The 22,876-nt window shown below is 41.9% G+C and overlaps 1 protein-coding gene across 10 annotated transcripts in view; it reads right to left on the bottom strand.

Annotated features, from left to right (window-relative positions):
* LOC109411496 (tyrosine-protein kinase Fer) overlaps nt 1-22,876 on the bottom strand; it is a 228,198-nt gene that overhangs the window by 8,765 nt on the left and 196,557 nt on the right. For 6 of the 10 annotated variants that reach the window (XM_062847237.1, XM_062847236.1, XM_062847239.1 and 3 more), the window contains one exon: nt 17,484-19,119. The exons of 2 other annotated variants lie outside the window; for them this stretch is intronic. In XM_062847237.1, coding sequence (XP_062703221.1) covers nt 17,484-19,119 — 1,636 coding nt within the window. Of the gene's footprint in view, nt 1-6,267; nt 6,295-6,509; nt 7,019-17,483; nt 19,120-22,876 lie in introns of those variants that run through there. 2 more of the 10 variants (XM_019685018.3, XM_062847244.1) reach the window with 2 other exon arrangements.

The raw sequence follows: 22,876 nt of genomic DNA, 5'->3' as shown, positions 1-22,876 counted from the left end.
TACCAGAAAGGGAGAAAAATTCTTGCGACCATTAGCGCTCGTAAAATGTTGGATACAAATGTCAAACATTCTAATAGGAACTATATTATAAGCGGCTTGGATTATCTGTTGGCCAGTTTGTTTACTATCAAAAATGTGTAAATCGACTGATCAATCGAGTAGACCGAGGGCGAGGGTTAAGTCAATTTGTCACTGATGCGAGGACTACGTAACAGGATTGATGCTATATTTACTACACTTGGTGGTACCAATATCCCGCACCAAACCACACGAATGCGGACATACATGTTTGTACACAGCTATAGTCTTGGATGCAATGGCCCCAGCAAGCTAGTGTGATGGGACCTACGCAGAGAACGAACGGTGGCGGTGGCAAAGACATCAAACAGATGTAGGTATAGGTAGGTTGTTTGACGTTATTTGAAAAGACCTACTTTTTTTGGGAATCGGAAAAGATCATCCCATTCATTGACTAATGCCAACAGCAGCAAATGGATCGTGTGGCTTTTACACGATTTACCTCGCCCGGTAATTGTCGGTCAGACAGGCGATTCCGAAGATATTCTTTGGCAAAGAAATGGGGATAGTTGCTTGGTTTGAATCGATAAATCAAGCTCATTGGACGGGATTGACGGAAAGTTTACCTGGTTGGGAATAAATACGTAATTTTGCATTCCCAGTCCCTCTCATAAGCGAGACAACTAAGGTATCAATAGATACACCCTGAACATGTTTTAAATATGTTGTCGAGCAATGTTATTGTGTATATTTGGAAGTGTAAATATTGATTAAAGTTTTTTGTTCGTGATCGTCAAACCTTACGCAAGTGTTTTGCTCTACTCCGGTCCGGAAAGTTCCTTTCTCGTTCCGCTGTTGTGTTGTTCTACTGTGTTATTTTGGAGAAAACCTTCCGGAGATTGGCGACGTCACACAGCTCTGGACCAATCTTTGTGAGAACTCTCCCCAGCACATGCAGAAGAAGAGCGATAGTGTGAAGGTCTTACGCATGTCCACGGTCGTAGTTACCGCTCAGGATATACGTGGGGCTACCCGGTATACCAGAAACTGGGCTGCACTAGAATGCGATTTTGTGCACAGTTTTTGGTATAGAAATTCACGGGCAGATGTCGGAATGTTTATACATGGTGCAAGAAGATCCCACGCAGCTACCAGAGTTCATTACCAGAGGGTACCACTTATCTTCTGCTGAAGGTCCAATACACAGCTGATCCAGCAAAGTACAGATAGACCAATAACGTGCGTTTCGAGTCTGTCGTCGGTAATATTGAGGAGGACACAAGCCCACTGCGATGCCAACAACGATCGCAAAAACACGCAAGGCTGCAAAAATCAGGTCATCGTAGATGCTTCATTATGGGCCAAGCCACTGAAAAGCAGAGAAACTTGAAAATAGTGTACATTGACTGCAAGAAGCCGTACGACTCAGTATTTTCTTAAAGCACAGCAGTTGTACAAGGTAGAGGTGTCAGCATCAAGAAAGGTTTTCTAAGGCATCCTTCAGTTCGCTATGGCTCTGCCTTGTCATAAGCTCCTTCAACAGAGCACTCATCCAATACAACTACACCTGTCAACTGAAAATTGAAAGGAGTAAAAGAATCACACTCATTCTTTATGGACGACCTAAAGCTGTTTCCGGAATCAGTATAGAGTGGCTGCATCAACTGTTGCAGCATGTGACTGTGTTCATGATCGCCGGGGTCAAGTAATGGATACCAGGCAAAGACTACAGCAACCTCGGCTTCGAGAAGATCGAGATCGAGAAGCAGCTGCAGTACAAGTTTTTGTATCGTGTCAACTATGCTCTGAAGAGCTTTATATCAGCCGGCAACAAGGCGAAGGCAATCAACACGTTTGCTATGCCCCTGTTGATCTATACGATTGTGATACTTTTCCCCGAATGCCGGTTCCCCGAATATCGTTTCTCCGAACGCCGGTTCCCCGAATGGCCCGTATCCCCGAAAGACACCCAGTCAACCAGTCATCGTATAGGATGTTGTATAAGATGTTAAAGTGGAGGCGATATACGTTAGACTGGGTCAACAAAGTCGATTTTTTGGAACAAAGCTTTTTCGATTCCTTTTGGCGACCAAAACATCTGTGCAAAATTTGGGAGCGATTGGATGCGTCCCCGTATTCCGCATTGCGATTGAAATTTGTATGGAATTTAGTATGGGAAAACGTGCTTTTTCGCATTTTTCTCCTAAATTGATTTTTTTTGTCTAAAACGATCTAACTAATGACGTTGAAGTATAGCCTAGGATATGCCGAAAAACTTTGCCGAAGACCACAAAGTGATCCGACACTTGTGAAAAAAGTTATAACGTACAGATTGCCCGGTGGTGCTTAACATTTAACATGTAAAGGAATAACATCAATAATAAAATCTTAATTTTTGGCCTAAGTTACCAAGCGAATAACTTTTTCCACAAGCATCGAATCACTTTGCGGTCTTTGGCAAAGTTTTTCGGCATATCCTAGGCTACACTTTAACGTTATTAGTTAGATAGTTTTAGACAAAAAAATCAATTTAGGAGAAAAATGCAAAAAAGCACGTTTTCCCATACTAAATTCCATACAAATTTCAATCGCAATGCGGAATACGGGGACGCAACCAATCGCTTCCAAATTTTGCACAGTTGTTTTAGCCGCCAATACAGTTTGAAAAAGCTTTGTTCCGGGTTGATGCGATCAAATTTAAAGTTTCTCCATACAACGTTGTCCCACTCTAATATACGTACATTTAACATGCGCCTAAATGGAGGCATGCATGCATATGGCCTCCACTTTATCATCTTATGCAACATCTTATACGATTGCTGGTTGTCTGGGCAGTTCCCCGAATGACTCGTTTACCCGGAAAGACTATACATAAACGACCCGAATTTGTCAGCCCCTTTCCGGAACTCATTTTTTGCTCCCGTCGAAAATCTAAACCGATACTAACACTTTTTATCTCTGTATGTTCTGCCTTTCAGCAGTAGTTTGTTGATGATCTTAAATGAATTGATCAGAATTTTACCGTAATTTTTTTATTTATTTATTTTGTATATTTAAATTCGTAACGTAAGATATACATCTTTTATGCTACATGATTTAATATGGTGGCGTAGGCGTTGTTGTAAATTATTTGATTTGATTAGGATTCAAGGAACAATTTCTTCAACTAAACTATTAATTACTATAACTACTACTGCTGTTAAAGTTAGATAATGAGAGCAAAAAGTTTGTCGCAAAATGGGGCTGACCAAATCGGGTCCGTACTGTATATTAAATTCTTGTTCGAAATGACCACTTGCCACAAAATTTTCGTGTCCTGGGAACTAGGTTATTTAAAAAGATATCCAACCATAGTTAGACAGGTCGTTGGAATCAATTTGGTTCTAGAAAGAACGAGCAGCAATGGAAAGAAGGAGCCATATTACCATTTTTCGTTCAGCAGGTCTGAGGAGCAGTAAAACTTGAAAGGACCGCCTATAAAATAAAGAAGGGTGTGATTCGGAGAAATGGGTCATTCTGGGAAAAGTACCATTTGGTGAAAAGTAGCACAACCGATCTATACAGCTTTGGGGTGGTTGAGTGGACCAAGACTGACCTCGAGGCGTCACATATATCCGCCGGGCACTATAATCCAGCAGGTTCGAGCATATTTTCTAGAAAGCTAGAATCGTCATTCTTGGCAAGATTATCCGCCGAATATCTCAAGAAGACAAGCGAAGCAACAGGCGACTCAGCAGCATAAACCTACGGAACAGAAGGAACGACTACAATCTATGAGCTGAAGGAGATGGAATGAAAGCAGCAGGAAACTGATAATCAACTGACTGAGCTGAAAAACCAATTGTGGACGGTTCGGGTCGATGCTGCTCCGAAGGTTGAAGGCAGACAAAGAGAAGCTGAACGCGGGGATAAACATTCAGGTCGAACGGTGACAAGTGCGCAGGAAGTGGAGGTATGCCAACGGGCGGAGAAGCTGCGTAAGCTAGAAGTGGATTTGAAGATCAACGAAGATGAGAACAAGAAGCTTATGAATAAGATTTTCGTCAAGTTGGAACAAGGAATGTCGTTAATGGAAGAATGGAGAAAGAGTTCATGCAGCATGATGATGAACTGTTGTAGCACTTACAAACAGACGTAACACCCAAAAGGATTTTCGTGAAAATCCGTCGCCCACATTACACAATCATCACCTGGTTGGTCAGAATCAGAAGTTTATTTTTAGTTATTATTTGGTGGAAGGAAACCCTACACTAAGATTCTGGAGAAGAATACGAGGTCGATCAGCTGAAGTGCGAACTGACCAACCACCTGTCGAAAATCGAGGCGATGAGTATTGGGGATTGGCAATGGGTTGTCGAACCCTGTGAGTGTCACACCCCTTCTTGGCATCATCATCATCATCGACTTCATCGTCGATCAACCATCGACGCGCAAGTGGAGCAGGATCCGGAGAATCCGGAGCGCACACGAGACCACAATTCAGTCGTGCAGGACGAAGTGGTCTATTTACAGGAGAGCGTAAACTCTCTGAAGCAACAGTTATCGCATTTGGAGAAGGATCCTACGTGGTTGAAGATGTAGAATGAGAGTCTCAATCAGGAGAGCAGCTAACTGCAGCAGCTGCGCATGCAGATAGTGCAAGATCAGACTGGGATGGAGGATTTTAGGGCGCAATACGACATCCTGGCGTAGAACCATCAGTTCGAAATCAATGCACAGAAGCAGCAGATCGTCGATATGGAAGCTAAACAAACGCAGTTGAGTCAGGATAAAACCGACGACGATCAAGTATCAGTGCAGAATGAGATGGTGGAGCCGAAGGAACGACTTGACAAAAAGGAAGCTGTTTGGCACGAAGACGTGGAAAACCATTGTATGAATTGCAAATCAGTAGGAGAAACGATTAAGCCTGTCAGGATGTAACAAATGAAATTCGACTGTCTTGGCATTTTTGCGTTTGATTTCTTCAACGATACAAATCTAGTTCTGTCAGTTCACTTTATTTCCTCGGCTACTGGAGTTGTCCCTAAATCTCTTGTGAGGTTCCTAGACGAGCTGGAATTAAAGAAGGACCTGAACATCAACCCGAAAGTGGTGATTCTTGGAACCTGCAGTGTAGTGAGGCGGTTCATTAGTATATAGCAAAACCGGCTAATGAGATCCACAGAGCCTTACCCCCTTTGACAAGAGATTAAGGAGGAGGTTAGCCGGTTAAAAAACAACAAAGCCGCTACAGCAGATCAACTACTAAGTGAGCTTCTAAAATACGGTGGAGAGCAAGGTGGAGAGGCAGTACACTGGGTCATTACCAAGATTTCGGAGGAGGAAATATTACCGACAATGGATGGAAGGTATCGTGTGCCCCATCAACAATAAGGGCGACAAGTTGGATTGTGGGAGCTATCGTGCGACCACACTACTGAGCGCTGCCCGCAAGATACTCGCTCAAATTTTATGCTGCCGTTGTATCACCGATTGCAAGAGAGTTCGTGGGGCAATATCAGGCTGGATTCATGGGCTAACGCGCTACAACGGACCAGATGTTCGCCATCCGCCAGGTGTTGCAGAAATGCCGCGAATACAACGTGCCCACACATCACTTGTTCATCGATTTTTAAATCGGCGTATGATACAATCTAACGAAACCAGTTATGGCAGATTATGCTCGAGATTATGCACGAATACGGATTTCCGGATAAACCGATACGATCGGTCAAGGCGACGATGGATCGAGTGATGTGCGTAGTTCGAGTATCAGAGGCACTACAGTATTGTTCCGATTTTATCACGCCCCTTTTCAAAAATGCTGTTGGATATTCTACAAAATCTATACGCATATTTTATATTTTCAACGTTGCAACGCGCCTTCAACATTCATCTTAAAAAAGAGGGGAAGCACTTGCTCTCAAATGTAACAGCAAATGAATGAAAAATAATGGGGTGACGCGCGGAGGCCGTGATAAAATCGGAACATTACTGTATTAAGTCCCTTCGAATCTCGCAGAGGGTTACGGCAAGTGATGGTCTTCCATGAACTTATTCTATTGAATTCATCATCAAACAGCGGTGCATTCATGAAGGGAAGATGCAATGATGAGAGAATCTTACACACGCTCAAGTGAAATGAGAGTCAAGGTCGCCGTAGTTCATGATTTTTTAACCAGAGTGTGATGCGATGCATATGCAACGGATGGGATTCAAAACTGTAAATTCTCAAAGAAACCTCTCCTCACGAGCAAAAGCGCTTACCAACGATTTAGTGGCTTGACTTATTTTCTGTTTTTCTCATTCAGTCAAATGGTCAGTTGTGGTCGGTTGGTTCGTCAACGCGCATTCACAGATTGAAACGAAAGCAGAAGAAATACATTACAATGTTATTCGCTTTGCGGTATGCCTTAGAGTAGTACTTCGACAGCTTTAGAAAATCGAGATAAGTTTTTAGACTACAACACAAATTTAGGCTATTCTAGCACTCAACTCCCTTCCATTACCATCAGCATGGTCATGATGCGTTTCTTCCGAACCGGGGCCTTCGGCTGATAATTCCCGTAGTGGCAGTCGGTGTCATACGACGAGGTGGACGCCGTTGTGCTAATTTCTGTGGTACTCATTTTTGTGACACTTCTTCACGCGCGAAAAGCAAGAAAAAAAAAACCGCAATCTTACATCACTTGTGCGATAATATGTTTCACTTTCGGACGCCTACAGGAATTTCTACTAAAACGAGAATTTTTCACTTCAGTCACATTCGACAGATTTTCTTCGATAACGGCGAGCAAAACGCAAAAAAATGTACCACGCTTCTCCCTTCCGAGGGCGGATTGAACAAGCAAACAGTATTTCACGGGGCCAAGGTCGAACCAGTAAAGGGAAAATGCGTAAGATATGATCCTCCCTACGCGAACCGAAAACGCACGAGGAAAATGCTAATGTGCAAACGTCGCGTCGCGATACACACGTAGCAGTGACCCGTTCTTCGTACGCTCAGCCGGGAATGAAAGCAAAAACTGAAATTCAATATTTTAAGCCACCGACCGGTGGGATGCTGCGCTGCGCGTGTGAGCGAGTGAAAATTCTGATCGAGGCCTGGGAAATTCGGGAGAGAGCATTTTCTCAGGCGGGAGGAGAGTTGTTCAATATGCATCAACTTCTGTTGAACTACAGTTGAGGATCACACTTTGTGTGTTAAGCTGGATTGTTAGCACGGTTGTTAGTCATGTCACCATAGATGAAGGGCAAGAAGTTGTTGGTCAAAAGCCGCAAACGCTTAGTCGTTCAAAATGTACTATGGAGAAGCGAGAAGAAGTGAACAACCATGCGTCTCCACAAGTTCGATCCAAAGGTGCCAAGGCGCGCGTATGTGTATGTGAAGTTTGAAATGTATAATTAAGAATTTCCACTGTAAGGCATTTACTCCTATCGGTGCGTTTTGGTGTTCTCTCCCTTGCATGAAAGAATCTCCCTGCAGGATAGTGGGAGTCAAATACATATTATGGTCACAATTAAAAAGGCTTTTTTGAAATTCAGTGTCATAATTTCTATTTTATACTACTCATTTCAGTATCATAATGACCAACTTTTCCGTACTGGTTCATTATGAACATTATGCAACTCAAATGAGTTGCATTATGAATAAATCTCGGATACTTTTTCAAAACGACGTATAATACACGCAAATCCTATGTTGATACGTCGTTTTGAATAAGTATCCGAGAAATCTTGCATAAAATTTTGTATGGAGCTCGTTGTAAAACTCGTTTTTTTCAGCACACTTCGTATTTATCCATGTACGACTCGTGCTGAAAAAATCAACTTTTTGCAACTCGTTTCATAAATAACTATTTCAAGTAGGCCGCCCACACGGATTTTTGCATATGATAGCTTTACGTGATCGAGTTTGAGCTTGCGTTCAAATTTAGCATATTTGCAAAGAATAATGATATCAAGAATGCCCACTCCGCTGATGCTCGGGGGGACACTACCGCAGCGCTATCTGCGGATAAAATTTCAATCTTCATGCAGTAGTGTGTGTTACCAATTGTATACGGATATCAAAACATACGCACACTACCTTTTCTTATGACAAATCACGCACACTGTTACATAAAGCTTCCACCTTGATACACTTAGAGAGTGCCACTTGTCTTGTCGCTTAACGTTTACATAGGAAAAGATAAGAGAGGGCATTCTTTATACAGGTATGTTCCGTTTTTGTCACTATTCGTTTTTATCACTATCCGTTTTTGTCACTATCCGATTTCGTCAACATTCCATTCCGTTTTTGTCAACACCAGTTTTTTTTTCAAATTTGTTCCCACGAACACGAGTTATTTATAGTTTAACATTGTTTTTGAGGCATTGCATCCATGAATGAATTTGAAACAACTAACAATGATGACATGGAAGACGTATGTACATATACGCCACAGTAGCCTTCAACACATTTTAAATTCAGCTGTAAATAATGTTAATTCATGCTTTCTCTCAGGCATAATTTTACTTCTTATTTGAACATGAGAAAAATTAAACTAAAAGTCCAATAGAAAAATTAAACCGAGCCAATTTTATTAATGAAAATCTGACAGGAGATGGCAGGAGGTAACACGTGAACATCAATATCATCATCAACAATTTTGTCGTTTTGTAAAATGGCCAAGAAAATGGCTCAATCATTTTCCAAGTGTAACATAAGTAGTCAATCATGATGGATCAATAATAGATGGGATGTGCATATAAAACCATCAAACGACGGATTCGATTTTCCGGAAATAGAAAAAAAAAACCATGGATAATCGAACTTTTTTTTTTATTTCATTAGCTTATTGTGTTAGGGCACATTTCGTGCCCCTTCCAGGGATTGCTCCAGGATGTCCATCTGGGTATTCCTCTAAGAACTTCCTTCTGAAGATCCTTCTTCGCCTTTATTCTTCTTATTCTTCTTTTTTACGGCTCTACGTACCAACTGGAACTTGGCCTGCTTCTTCAAGTATTCTTCGAGAACTTAAACAAACAGTTTAGGGCTTTTTTTGCCTGTCGTTGCCTGATTGTTTTCTTGAAATTTTGCGATTTGCTGAATTCTTCTTTCCTGATCGCTATTTCTTTCCGACGGGGCTCAAATTTTTACCAGAGATACCTCTTGGCATCCTTGATGCCCTGTCCAAATTTTCCAGTTCTAGATTTCATCTTTCGTTTGCTCCAAAAATGCAATCTTGGTTTTCTTCAGTCATTGCTACTAGCGATTCTTGTATTCCTCCAAATTCCTTAATTGATTTCTTCTGAGAAATTGTCAAGAAATAATTCCTTTAGGTGAATAAGGAGTTAAGTCTTTCAGAAATAAGTTTCTCTAAGAAGGAGGATTCTAGGATCTTGGAAAATGATCTGGGGATTTCTCCAGCACCTCCTGAAGGGTTCCAAGAAGAAACTTAAGATTCCCAAAAAATCCTACAGAAATCCCATCAATTCTGAAAGTACCCCTCGATTAACAATTGAATAATTTCTTGAAAAAACTTATACAGGATTCCTAGAAAGAATTTCTTGTGGATTCCCACATGGAACTTCTGGAGGATTCGCAGAAATAACTCCCCGGAGATTTCTATACAAAACATCAGGAGGAGTCCATGAAGAAACTTCTGGAGGATTTGAGGAAAGAATTCCTGGAAGATTACTAGACTAAACTTCTGGGAGATTCCCAGGAAACGCAGTAGGAAATCGGGGACAATTATTGTTGTTATATTATCAGCATTAACGAGATTTTCAGCCCAAGGCTGGTTTATCTTGTAATCATGGGGAAATAATAAATATGAAAGATAGAAAATCTCTTGGAACTATTCATAATAAAAGTTCCAGTAGGTGTAGATGTTTCTACTGCGCATAAATACCAAAACACAGTCAAAAAATATAATAAAAGAATCTTTAAAGAATTCAAGGAAGAACTTCTGATGTAATTCTAGAAAAACTGTTGAAAGAATCCCATAAAGAAATTCTGGGGAAACCCCAGAAGGCAATCTTGGAAAAATTCTCGTGAGATTTTTTTAAGGAATGGAGAAACTCCTATATTTCAAAAGTAAAATCTTAGTGAATCTCCAAAGCAACTCTGGAATGAATTTCAACAGGATGTCTACGTCAGCGAGCTGTTCATAATGCATAAGAATTATTAATAAATTCCTATTCCTGGTGGAATATTTGAAGAAACTCCAGGAGAAATTAAAAAAAGACATCTTGGTTGATCCGAGAAGAAATTTCTGAAGAAATCATAAAGGACAGACCTCTTTTCTCTTTTCTCTTAGGGTCTGTCCATAAATGACGTACCATTTTAGGGGAGGGGGGAATCTTTGATTATGCTACGACCCATGTTTTAGGTATGGGAAAGTAGGCTACAAGGGCGGATGGAGTGTCAAAAATCGTCAAAAAATGCTCCGCAATTTATGGACGACCCCTTATCGAATTCCAAAAGATAAATAAGCGACATGGTACAAGGTAACCTGGAAGAGTTCTGGAGGAACTTCTTGGAGAATCCATTATTCTGGAGAAAATACAAGTGATTGCTTAGAAAAAAATCTAATCGTAGAGAAATGCCTTCCGGAAGGAAGAAAACATATCCTTTTTTGTTAGGATATCAAAATTACGTACCTGGAGATGAATCGTTCCTGGAAGTATGTCATATTTTAAAACGTCAATCTGAGCACTGGAACTGTAATATGTGTCATTCTTGCGTTCAACGAGAATAAATTTCCAAAATTGTGTTCACAAATGTGGTGAAAACCTCTTGTCGACGTCACAGTCAGAAAACGGTAATTTGAACTGTGGAACCAAAATGTGCTAAAAGACATCAAAAACAATTAAATTTCATAATAAATTGCATATTTTTACTTTTGGAATGTGTTCTACAGTAAATCTTCCAATTCATATAAAAATGTTGCAAAATATTTTGTCAAAGAAAATTATTCCGTTTTTGTCACTATTCCGTTTTTGTCAACTGAAAATCGCGGACCGTGTTGATAAAAACGGAACATACCTGTATTTCTATTCTTTGATATTAGGCTAAACTATGGGATTATGTCAAAAGAATCATACATGGGTAGTTTGGCGGTTTTGTGTAATTCAATAACAAATTTTGAAAACGACGTATAATCAATGTTATCCCATTGATTATACGTCGTTTTCAAAATTTGTTACTGAATTGATCTTCTATGCAAGTATGGCACCACCAGGGTGCGAGGCCGCCATTTTTTTTTTTTTAAATCACACATCTTGTATGTAAACATTTGTGTTTCCACAAAGGATTCCATTGTAGATACACGATAGATGTTGGCTCCTGTCAGATGCATTAAGTGGGATTAGGGTTGCCACATACGTGAATGGCACCTATAGACGAGTGCACCGATGAACATTGAGTTCACTGAGCCTGAATTTTTTTGACAGCACAGCGGGGTCGACTCTCAACAACTTCTACTCAAAGATGCATCACCAAAATGCGCTAATATTTTTTTTCTTCGATTTATAACATGAATTTTCTTTTAAACTGATGCTTATGCATGTAGTTCATGCCCTAGCCCATATTTTACAACTTCATCGCGAAAACTAGATACAATAAATTAAACAAATTTTCAGCTGGGTAGAAGTTGTTGTCTTCATAACTTTCTTCAACAGTTTCTCTAATAGAACATAGTAGAAACCCACACGAAGGTTTTTTGAAAATGTCTACTTAATGTCTTCCATGACTAAATGGAGTTCTTTCAGTAATTAATCATCCTGTTTGTCTATGCTTATTAGCAATCTTCGAATGTCTTGGATCTCTATTCCTCTAAGAATAAACCTCCTGTTGTATTGTTCCGAGTACGTCCTTGCCAGAGTTTCCCTCAAGACAGTTTCTGTACTCACATGCTGCACAATGCACATACTCATCTCAGAGCAAAATCTTGCAGAAATGTCAATTGATGTATTTCCGGAAGCATCATTGGAAGAATTCTTGAAGGTATTCTCGTGAAAGCCATGCAACTGTCACTGGAGGAAACCCTCGAGGTATCCCAGTAAGAATCCCTGGAGAAATTCTTAAATAGTTTTCGGGAGGTATGTCCGGAAAACTCTCAAATAATGCAGTTCTAGGAAAAAATCTGGAATTCTTGGACAAAATCGCTGGAATGTAATTTACAGGAATTCATGAAGGAAACCCACAGAGAGAATTCCGAAATAATCTTCCCTAGGATTTCCTTCCTTGAAGATTCCCTGAAGAAATGTCTGCAAGCACTTCGAGCGCGTTGGAGCTTATTTGTTCAAATTGAGTCACAGTGACTTCTGCGCAACCAAAACATGCGCTGGAAAATTTATTAAATAAGCTCCTGAAGAAAATGCTGGAGGGATTCCTGAAGGAATCCCTGGAAAATTTTTAGGCATCTTCTTGGAGAAATTCCAAGATAGATTTCCGGAGGAATCCTTACACTAAATTCGGAAGGAGATCTCTGAAAAAAGCCCTGAAGAAATCCTAGGATAAGTCCTAAAACGGATCGTTGAAGGAAACCCTTGAGGCATTCTTGGGGGAATTTCTGAAGGAGTTCCTTGACAAATTTTTGGAATCTCTGGAGGAGTTCCGGAAAAAAAAATCAATGGATAACATCTTGAAGAGTTTCTTGGAGAAAAAAAAGGATATCAAGATACATTTCTGAAAGAATCGCAGGACAAATTTCTGAAGGAATTCCTTTGCAAGAGCTGCAAAGGGTATTCTCGAAGAAATTCATGGATGGATTCCTAAACAAATCCGTGGATGAACTCCTAGAAGATTTTTAGAAGATTATTCCTGGTTCTTGTGTGCATTCCTCTAAAACTATCTTGAAGAATTTGAATACTAATCGCTGGAAGAGTTCCTCAAAATCTTCAGCTAATCCTGGAGAAATTCTTGGGTGCAGCCCTGGAAAAGATGATGGAAAGATTTCTAAAATTTCTGAAGGAACCCTCGAATAAATTTTTAAAGAGATCCCGAGAGAAATTTCTGGAGAAATCACCAGAGGAATTCCTGGAGCAATCCGTGGAAGAGTTCTCGGTGCAATCGTTGGGAAAATTGTTGGAGAAGTTCCTGAAGGAATTACTGCAAGAATGCCTGGAGGAAGTTAGGGAAGAGAAGAGGAATCCTTGGAAGAATTCTTGGAGAAATTCCTTGAGCAATTCTTGAAGGAATCCCTGGAGAAATTTTTGAAGAACTAACTGTAGAATTTCCTGAAGAAATCCCTGGAGATAATCCTGGATGAATTTCTGGAGCAATTCCTGGATAAATTCCTGGAGAAATTCTTGGGTGCAGCCCTGGAAAAGATGATGGAAAGATTTCTAAAATTTCTGAAGGAACCCTCGAATAAATATTTAAAGAGATCCCGAGACAAATTTCTGAAGAAATCACCAGAGGAATTCCTGGAGCAATCCGTGGAAGAGTTCTCGGTGCAATCGTTGGGAAAATTGTTGGAGAAGTTCCTGAAGGAATTACTGCAAGAATGCCTGGAGGAAGTTAGGGAAGAGAAGAGGAATCCTTGGAAGAATTCTTGGAGAAATTCCTTGAGCAATTCTTGAAGGAATCCCTGGAGAAATTTTTGAAGAACTAACTGTAGAATTTCCTGAAGGAATCCCTGGAGATAATCCTGGATGAATTTCTGTAGCAATTCCTGGATAAATTCCTGCAGTATACTCTTCTGGAGGAATTTCTAGAGGAATTTCTGGATGAATTCCTGGAGAAATCCTTGGAGGCATTTCTGAAAAAAATACCTGGAGGAATCCACTGAGAAATTTCTGTATGAATCCTGAAGCAATACTTGGAGGAATCTCTTAAAGAATCATTGAAGGAATTTCAGGAGAAATTCCCGGGGGAATTTCTGAAGCACCCCTGAGGAATTTCTGAAACAATACCTGGAGGAATTCTTGGAAATCCCTGACTATATTGCAGGAAGATTCCAATAATCCTTTGAGGAATTTCTAGAGGAAAATCTAAAAAGATTCCTGGAGGAATTCTTTGAAAAAATTCCCTGGAGGAATTGCTGAAGCAGTTCCTGGAAGAATCTCTGGAGGAAATCCTGGAGAATCTTCTAGAAAAATTCCTGGCGGAATCCCTTGAGGAATTTGAAGAGGGGGAATTCCTGGAGAAATCCCTAGAGAAATTCTTAGAGGAATTTTCTAGAGGAATCTCTGGAGAACATCTTGAATGAATTCTTGGAGCAATCCCTGGATGAATTCCTAGAGAAATTTCTGGAGGAATTCCAAAAGGTATTCCTGACGGAATCTTGGAGGAATTCCGAGAAGAATCCTTGGAGGAATACCTGAATAAATTCCCGGAGTAATTCCCAAGGGAATTCCTGGAGTAAACCCTGAAAAAATTTCTGGAGGATTTCATGGAGAAACTCCTGGAGAAATTACTGTACTAATTTTGAGCGAATTCCTGGAGGAATTCCTTAAGGAATTCCTGAGGACATCCCTGGAGGAATTTCTGAAGGAATTCCTGGGATAATTCCTGGAGGAATTGTGGGAGAATATCCTGGAGGAGTCCCTGGAGAAATTCCAGGATGAAATCCTGGAGGAATGCCTGAAGAAATCCCTTGAGGAATTCCTGGGGGAACTCTTAGAGGAACTTCTAGAGGAATGCCTGTAGGAATATCTAGAGAAGTGTCTGGATGAAATTACGGAGGAATCTCTGACAGAATTCCCGGAGGAATCTCTGGAGGAGATCTTGGAGATCTAGATTCCTGGAGGAATTCTTGGGAGGGTTTCTGGATAAATTACGGGAGGAATTCCTGTGGAAATTTCTGAATGGATCCTTGGAGAATTTATTGGAGGAATGCCTGGAAACCGGTCAACTTAAAGGGTAAATTTAAATCCTTTTAATTTGTTGTAAGAACTATAAGTGTTGTGTCCTGTCTCGCGTAGCGTTCTTCGTGTATTGCCTGGAGGTATTCCTAGAGGAACTCTTAGCGCAATCCCTGGAGGAATCTGTAGACAAATTCTTGGAAATCTCTATAGAAATTCCTAGAGGAATCCCTGCATAAATTCTTGGAAAATCCCTGGAGAATTTCTGAAGATATGTCAGGAAGAATTCATGAAGGAATCCTTCTGCAGAATTCATGAAGGAGATTCTGCAGAATTCCAGGAAGGAGAAGGATCTCAAGATGTAACAGAAGGAATTCTTGGAGAAATCCTGAAAGAATCCTAAAAAGAGTTCACGAAGGAGCTTCTGCAGGTATCCTAATTATTGATAATCTTGAGATGGCTGGAATTAAAAAAAAGTGGGGGCCAGAGGGCGGCCCCCCTGTCCCCCTTCTGGCTACGCCCACGCCTGGAGAATTCCCAGGCTAAGTGAATTCTTCGGCAATAAGGACTCTGGAAATTCTAGGAGCACTAGGGCAGGGTGGCTGAGTTCATAACACAACCAACCTTCCCCCCTCCCGTGTTTGAACTAAAGCATCCCCAGAAGTCGTCGTTGAGTACGATCTCATCAACAAGTCAGGTCGATAGAGCACCCGAGCACCACTTCTTCGTGAAGGTTAGCCGAACATTTCGTCACTGTGTATGACATCATCATTGAAAGCTTGTTAAACGCATATTATGCAGGGAACCAGGTAGAGGTCGGCGACTTGGTGGGCGGTTGCGCGCTAGCTGCTTGAAGTTGAAGAATATCTTAGAATACTAAACGTTCGGGGATACTGAAGGGACATCAGACAAGACGCCGAAGATGGTGCTCTACTATACATTGTCTTGGTTTTGTAAGTAACTTCAAGAATGCTATGAAATCTTCCGCCAAATGGCGGCATATCGCTGACAAGTGCAACCTAATGAAGTTTCGTCAAGAGTCATCATAGCTGAATAAATTCCTTTGTGCTCAGCTGTCACCATAGAATAGTATACTCCCAGACTCCTAGTATAAATTTGACCTTAAAACAGGAAAATATCTCCCATGGTGCATCATTTGGTTCTCCCTTTCGGCTCTCACATAATAAAAAAATAACACAGACAAATTTACAACTTATTTCCCAATAACTTGGAATTCAGTCTGTAGCTTAATAAAATATTGGGGACTACACACACGCGACATAAGGTCGACTTTCGTGGACAGTGATGATGACGTCGGTCATCGAACGAAATGTGGTGAGAATATGAGATTGCATTCGTTAAAATTAAGAGCGACTTTGACATTGGTTGTAAACGTGGCTTGTATGCAATATGCATACACTGACAGACGATATGAATATGCCATTTTACTTACGAATTGTGATGATACTTATTGATGTGATTCGACACGTGATAAGATGGGTCTCCGGCATATTTAGGGAGGACAAAGTTTGATTTTAGGGGGATTGAAGGCAGTGCGAGAGGCAAGGTGTAAAATGATTTCAAGGGGGTAAGGGTAAAAGAAGATGAAGTTATCTCAAGTTGAGTTAATCCATATCCGCCCAGCGTCTTCTTATAAACAGTACTTTTTAAGTGGAACATTGCACCACAGACAAACAGACGTAACTCTTATAGGAAATTCATCAAACAATTTTGCCCGATGTTTTTTTATGAACTCACTGCCACCTGTTGGTAGAACCGCGCGAGACACTGTCGGTAATGATGAATTCCGATTTGACGTTTGTCTAACACGCACACTACTACACAAATCGCCTGTTATTTTCATGTGCGTCAATCAGCAACGTGTACACTGATGAACGTCAAAGCGATCTAACAAGATCGCCTCTAGTGGAACGATCGCGGAAATTAAATGAAATTTGAATTAATCGTTGAATGCATGTGTCAAGCCGTTTTGAAGAGTGTTACGTCTGTTTGTCTGTGATTGCGCAACATTTCAGCATACTGTCTTTGGAGAAGATTTTATGCAGATCCATATTTCGTGAAACGTGGTAAACAATTCAAAATATGCTCACTAGGTGGCGCAAACGTTGCTCTAAAGATTGCATATGGCCGCGGTTTATCATTATAATTACACATGTGAAATTAATTTGTTTCCCCGCATGGTTTGAATTCGGTGTCTTTGGCGGAGTTGTTCATTCGTGTCAGATGAACTCTAGTTAGAAATTTCCTCACTAGATGGTGCTGTAGTATAATTGATTTGAATTCATAATATCTCAGTCCAACAGAATTATAAAGGTGGACTAACACTGGGTTCAACGAAAAAAAAAACTGCTAATAAGCGCCATCTTCATTATTGACAAAAAACCATTTAAGTGTATAACAGTGATGTGCCGAAAAGAATTCTAGTTAAAATCATCACCTACATACAAAACCTCTTACGTTCGATTGGGATGGTAGAGTCCCAAACTGAATAAATTTTCTACCTTGAAGAATGTAGCACACAGTTGATTATATTGAAGCGCACATGCAAGCAAGCATGGGCCTACAATTCGCCTACTTGTTCTTCTCATGCAATTTTATCCTAATCCTAAACAGCAAAGCAGCGTGCACTAGTTTACTAAAAGTACACAACAAAAATCAATACTCACACCATCGCCATTATCATCATCATCATGAACACCATTATCCTCAAGCACTTCCCTGGTATTAGCAACACCAACAGCAGCAGCAGGATCAGTAGTAGCAATGGTAGTAGCGGGGTTAGTTGTTGCATAGTTATGGGCCTTAATGGTTATAACGTCAATATCCTCATAATCGAGATTAAGCATCTCGGAAGTACCCCAATCGTCTGCACCATCCTCCTCCTGTTCCGGATCGGTTTCGCCGTCGTAATCGCCCCCGTGGCTTCGACAGAACCGACCCGTCCCACTGGGGTACTCTTTGGTGAAATCCAGCACCGTTTTGCTCGGATGGAGCTGCCGGAAGCGTCGACTACATGCCCGGCATAGTTTCGAGCTTCGAGCATCCGAGGAGGCTGTGGGTGTCGCGCTGCTGTTGCCATGCAACAGCAGTTTGGGCATTTTCTGGTGCAGTTTGTTGAAGCGGTTTTTCAGATTCTGGAGGGAGGAAATCTTGGATGGGTGGTTGGAAGGGGTGGAGCTGAACTCTGTTGCGCCTCCTTTGACGCTGCCATCAAAGTTGGCGGGAAATTCGGTGCTTTCGTTCGTCGCATGGCACGTGGGAAGGGAGTAATGCGAGTCGGTCGTTTCATCGTCTGGCGGTGAGTGGACGGCAATGAGATGTTCTGGGGTGGTCGGAGTGGAACCGGAAGAATCCGTATGTTGACGGTTGTCGGAGAAAATGAATTTTATCGCCGTTAGTCGATTACCGGCGGCGTCCTTGCCGTTGTTAATTAGATCCATCTTCTCTTCCCGACCGGTTTGTTGGCGCAGAGCCATGTTTATGGAGGAATCCTTTACCTTGTTGGTGGAGTGCATTATCTCCCGAAAGGTGGACATGACCGAACTAGAAAAGGAGGTCATTTTGTCATCCGATGCAGTTCCACCTTCTCCAGACGGGATTGGACGACTCGATTCGTTCAATTTGGACTCGTCTCCGTCTTCCCCTCCGAGCAGTTCATCCTCCGAGAATGTTTGATTACGATTCTTGTTGCGCTTCTTCTTCTTTTTCTTTGGCTTCCGGTCGTCCCCCTCCCGTGGGACTTCCGCCGATCCGCTTTCATTCTTCATCAACTTAAATTGGTCGTTATCGTTCTTTTTCAGATTGGATACCTTGCTGCGCAATCGATCGGCAAAGCTATTCCCCGGTTCATCCAATTCGTCCAACTTTTGGTCCCGGTCCTGCTCGGACGATGCACTCTTGATTTTGATTTTTCGCTTTATTTTATCACGGAAACTGGCCTTCTCCGGACCTTTCTCAATCCTCGCAACCACCAAGTGGTTAGGCTCCTCCCCTTTCGCCGGAACGTTGTAATAATCGTGCTGCTCCGATGCCTTCGAAAACAGCTTCTGATCGAGCTTGGAGTTCAGCTCGTCTATGCTGTCCAAATGGGCATCTATCGAAGAGTTGAGCATCCCTCGCGGGACCTCGTATGGTTCCTCCTGCAGTAGGTTGTTCTTCGAATCGTTCATATCGTTGGCGAACAGTTCATCCGATGTGGATTGATTCTCCGGCGAGTTCAACGAGTTCAGCAACATAACCTCACTTTCCTCGCTTCCTTTTAGACGCTTGTAGTTTGCGAGCCCGTCTTCCGAGCTGAGCATTCTGTGATGGTGATTGTGGTTAGTAAATAGGGTGTTCCAAAAAAACACAATCGAAAAGTCATGATTCTCAACCTGAATGTCAAAGATATACCCCTCAGAAATAGGGTAACTTGTTGATTCGACAGTTATGATCTTGACCAATGAAGTGTCTAAGAGTATGCGACTCCCTGGAATATAAGCCTGTTCAATGTCTGATTGAGAATCTCCAAGAACTTCTTTGAATATAGGCCATCAGATCTACAAACGTAACTAGTTATCTCTAAGAGCCTTATGATCAAGGTTCATACTCACACAGACTTAACAGTCTACGATCTATCGCGTGGTGAGTTCAATAACTCTTTAAGTTTAGGCAAGGATTTTCCTTGACTAAACGCCATCAAATCTACAGGTGTAATCAATTTGTACCTCCCATATGAGAGCCTGTGAACTGTGAAGCCCCTTGAATGCCCAGGTAACCCTTCTAAAACCCTTTGAAATGCTTTGAAGCGCCTTCGAAATCCTTCTAAAGCTTACCTGAAAACCTTTGAAATATCCTAAACTACCTGAAACGCTGTGTATAACACGCCCTTCAATCTCCCTAAAGCCGCCCTCTAAAACACTTCAGAAACCCCATGAAACCCCCCAGGAACCCTTTTGAAGCCCACCGAAAGGCTGTAAAGCCCCTATACAACCCCATACCCCACACAAGACCCCATGAAACCTCCTGAAGATTACTTGAAGGCCCCCTAAGACCACGGGAATCACTCTGAAATCTCCCTGATGCGAATCTGAAAGCCTGTGAAGCCCATAAAACTCTCAGAAATCCCATGAAACGTCTTGAAATACCTCTGAAGCCCCATTGACCCCTCTGCAACACTTCTACAACTTTCTGAATCCTTCTAAAACTCCCCAAATTCCCAACTGAGACCCTCACTAAAACTCTTCGGAACGCCTTTAAACCGTGAGGTGTTTACTGTAAACACCTCTAAGACCCAGGGAACCACTCTGAAACCCTCTTGAAGCAGATCTGAAAGCCTTTAAAGCCTCTAATACTCCAGGAAACTCCCTGAAGCCTCTTGAAACCTCCTGAAATGCCTTGAAATGACTCTGAAGTCCCCTTCAACCCCTCTGAAACTGTTCTACAACTTCCTTAAGCCTTGAAACTCCCTAAATTCCCTTCTAATACCCTCACTAAAACTCTGGTTCGCCTTTAAAATTCTTCTTCCATAAAGTCCTAAAGTTCACCCCGCTGACGCAGTTCACGCTCAGCGTGCTTGCCCGGGTAATAATGACTCCAATGCACGACTACGGTTGAACCGTGAGGGGTTTTTAGTGAAGCCCCCTAAGACCCTTAAGCACCACTCTGAAACCCCCTTGAAACTGATCTGTAAGCCTTTGATGACCCTAAAACTTCCGGGAGCCCCTCTAAAGCCTCATGAAACCTCCTGAAACGCATTTAAATGCTTCTGAAGACTCCTTATACCCTCTGCAACTCCCTGAAGCCTCTTGAAACTCTGAATTTCCATCTGACACCATAGCTAAAAAGCTTTGGAACATGTAAAAACCGTGAGAACTTTCCTGTGAAATTCTCTAAAACCCCCGGGGACCGCTTTGAAACGTCATGAAATCCTCCTGAAGTTGACTTGCAAACATGTCTCTTTAAACTCCAAGGAAATCCTATGAAGCCACTTGAAACCTCCTGAAAAGCCTTAAAAAGCCCCTGAAGCCCCCTTAAGCTTCTCTGAATCCCTACTGCTACTCCCTGAAACCTCATGGAACTCCCTAAATTCCCATCTGAGAATCCACCGAAACGCTTTTTTGAAATGCCTTGAAGTGATCTTTAAGGATCCTTAAGATAAATTTCAGGATCTATGAGTGAATTTCTGGATGAAGCTCTGAGCAGAACTCCTGGAAGTCGCCCTGGTGAAGTCTCTGAAGTAATATCAGCATAAATCTCTGGAACAGTTCTTGCAATAATCTCAGAATGAATTTCAGGGTTTATTCTCTGAAAATTTTCAAGGAAACTCTCGGATTCTCAAGATAAATTCCTCAACTTTTTGGGTCGTGAAGAATCTTTGAAGAAAATCGTAAAGGCATTTTTGCAGCAATTCTTGGAAATAATATCTGGAGGAATTCCTAATCAAATATCTTGAAAATAATCGTTAAAGTCTCAGAGAAAGTTCTGGGAGGAGCCTTAAGAAAAATTTAAGGAGAATCCACCAAATGATGAATCTCTGGAGGATTTTCTGGTGAATTTTCAGAATAGAAATAACCTCAAGCACTCTTTAGAGATTGGTTCGAAACTATTTTCAAAAAGAAATCCTGAAGTTGTTACAGGAATCGCTCCAGGAATTTATGCAGAATCCAGAATTTTTGTAAAACCTTTTCCATGATTTTTTCCTAAAAATCCAACAGGTAGTTCTCACAAACGATTCTGCGGAGATTCTTGCAGAAGTTGCCCAAAAATTCTTCCAATAAAATTGTGGGAGTCCTTCTGGAAGTTCTTTTCGTAATTCTCAAGAACGCTACTGGAGGTCCTGAAGTTCCTCCGAGAATTCATTTCATCAAAATTTGTTTTAAATTGAGCGAAACTTCAAGAAGTTATTGTGGAGAGATTCCTTCCGGGAATCCGGAGAGATTCCTTCCGGGAATCCGGAGAGATTCCTTCCAGGAATCCGGAGAGATTCCTTCCAGGAATCCGGAGAGATTCCTTCCAGGAATCCGGAGAGATTCCTTCCGGGAATCCAGAGAGATTCCTTCCAGGAATCTGGAGAGAGAGATTCCTTCCAGGAATCTGGAGAGAGAGATTCCTTCTAGGAATCTGGAGAGAGAGATTCCTTCTAGGAATCTGGAGAGAGAGATTCCTTCTAGGAATCTGGAGAGAGAGATTCCTTCTAGGAATCTGGAGAGAGAGATTCCTTTTAGGAATCTGGAGAGAGAGATTCCTTCCAGGAATTTGGAGGGAGAGATTCCTTCCAGGAATCTGGAGAGAGATTCCTTCCAGGAATCTGGAGAGAGATACCTTCCAGGAATCTGGAGAGAGAGATTCCTTCCAGGAATCTAGAGAGAGAGATTCCTTCCAGGAATCTAGAGAGAGAGATTCCTTCCAGGAATCTAGAGAGAGAGATTCCTTTCAGGAATCTAGAGAGAGAGATTCCTTCCAGGAATCCGGAGAGATTCCTTCCAGGAATCCGGAGAGATTCCTTCCAGGAATCCGGAGGGATTCCTTCCAGGAACCTGGAGGGATTCCGTCCAGGAATCCGGTGGGATTTCTTCCAGGAATCCGGAGGGATTCCTTCCAGGAATCCGGAAGGAGATTCCTTCCAGGAATCCGGAAGGAGATTCCTTCCAGGAATCCGGAAGGAGATTCCTTCCAGGAATCCGGAAGGAGATTCCTTCCAGGAATCCGGAAGGAGATTCCTTCCAGGAATCCGGAAGGAGATTCCTTCCAGGAATCCGGAAGGAGATTCCTTCCAGGAATCCGGAAGGAGATTCCTTCCAGGAATCCGGAAGGAGATTCCTTCCAGGAATCCGGAAGGAGATTCCTTCCAGGAATCCGGAAGGAGATTCCTTCCAGGAATCCGGAAGGAGATTCCTTCCAGGAATCCGGAAGGAGATTCCTTCCAGGAATCCGGAAGGAGATTCCTTCCAGGAATCCGGAAGGAGATTCCTTCCAGGAATCCGGAAGGAGATTCCTTCCAGGAATCCGGAAGGAGATTCCTTCCAGGAATCCGGAAGGAGATTCCTTCCAGGAATCCGGAAGGAGATTCCTTCCAGGA

Source organism: Aedes albopictus, chromosome 1, assembly GCF_035046485.1.
Source record: "Aedes albopictus strain Foshan chromosome 1, AalbF5, whole genome shotgun sequence".
Lineage (NCBI taxonomy): Eukaryota > Metazoa > Arthropoda > Insecta > Diptera > Culicidae > Aedes > Aedes albopictus.
Note: the sequence above shows the minus strand (reverse complement) of the source record. Positions and strands in the feature narration are given on the sequence as shown.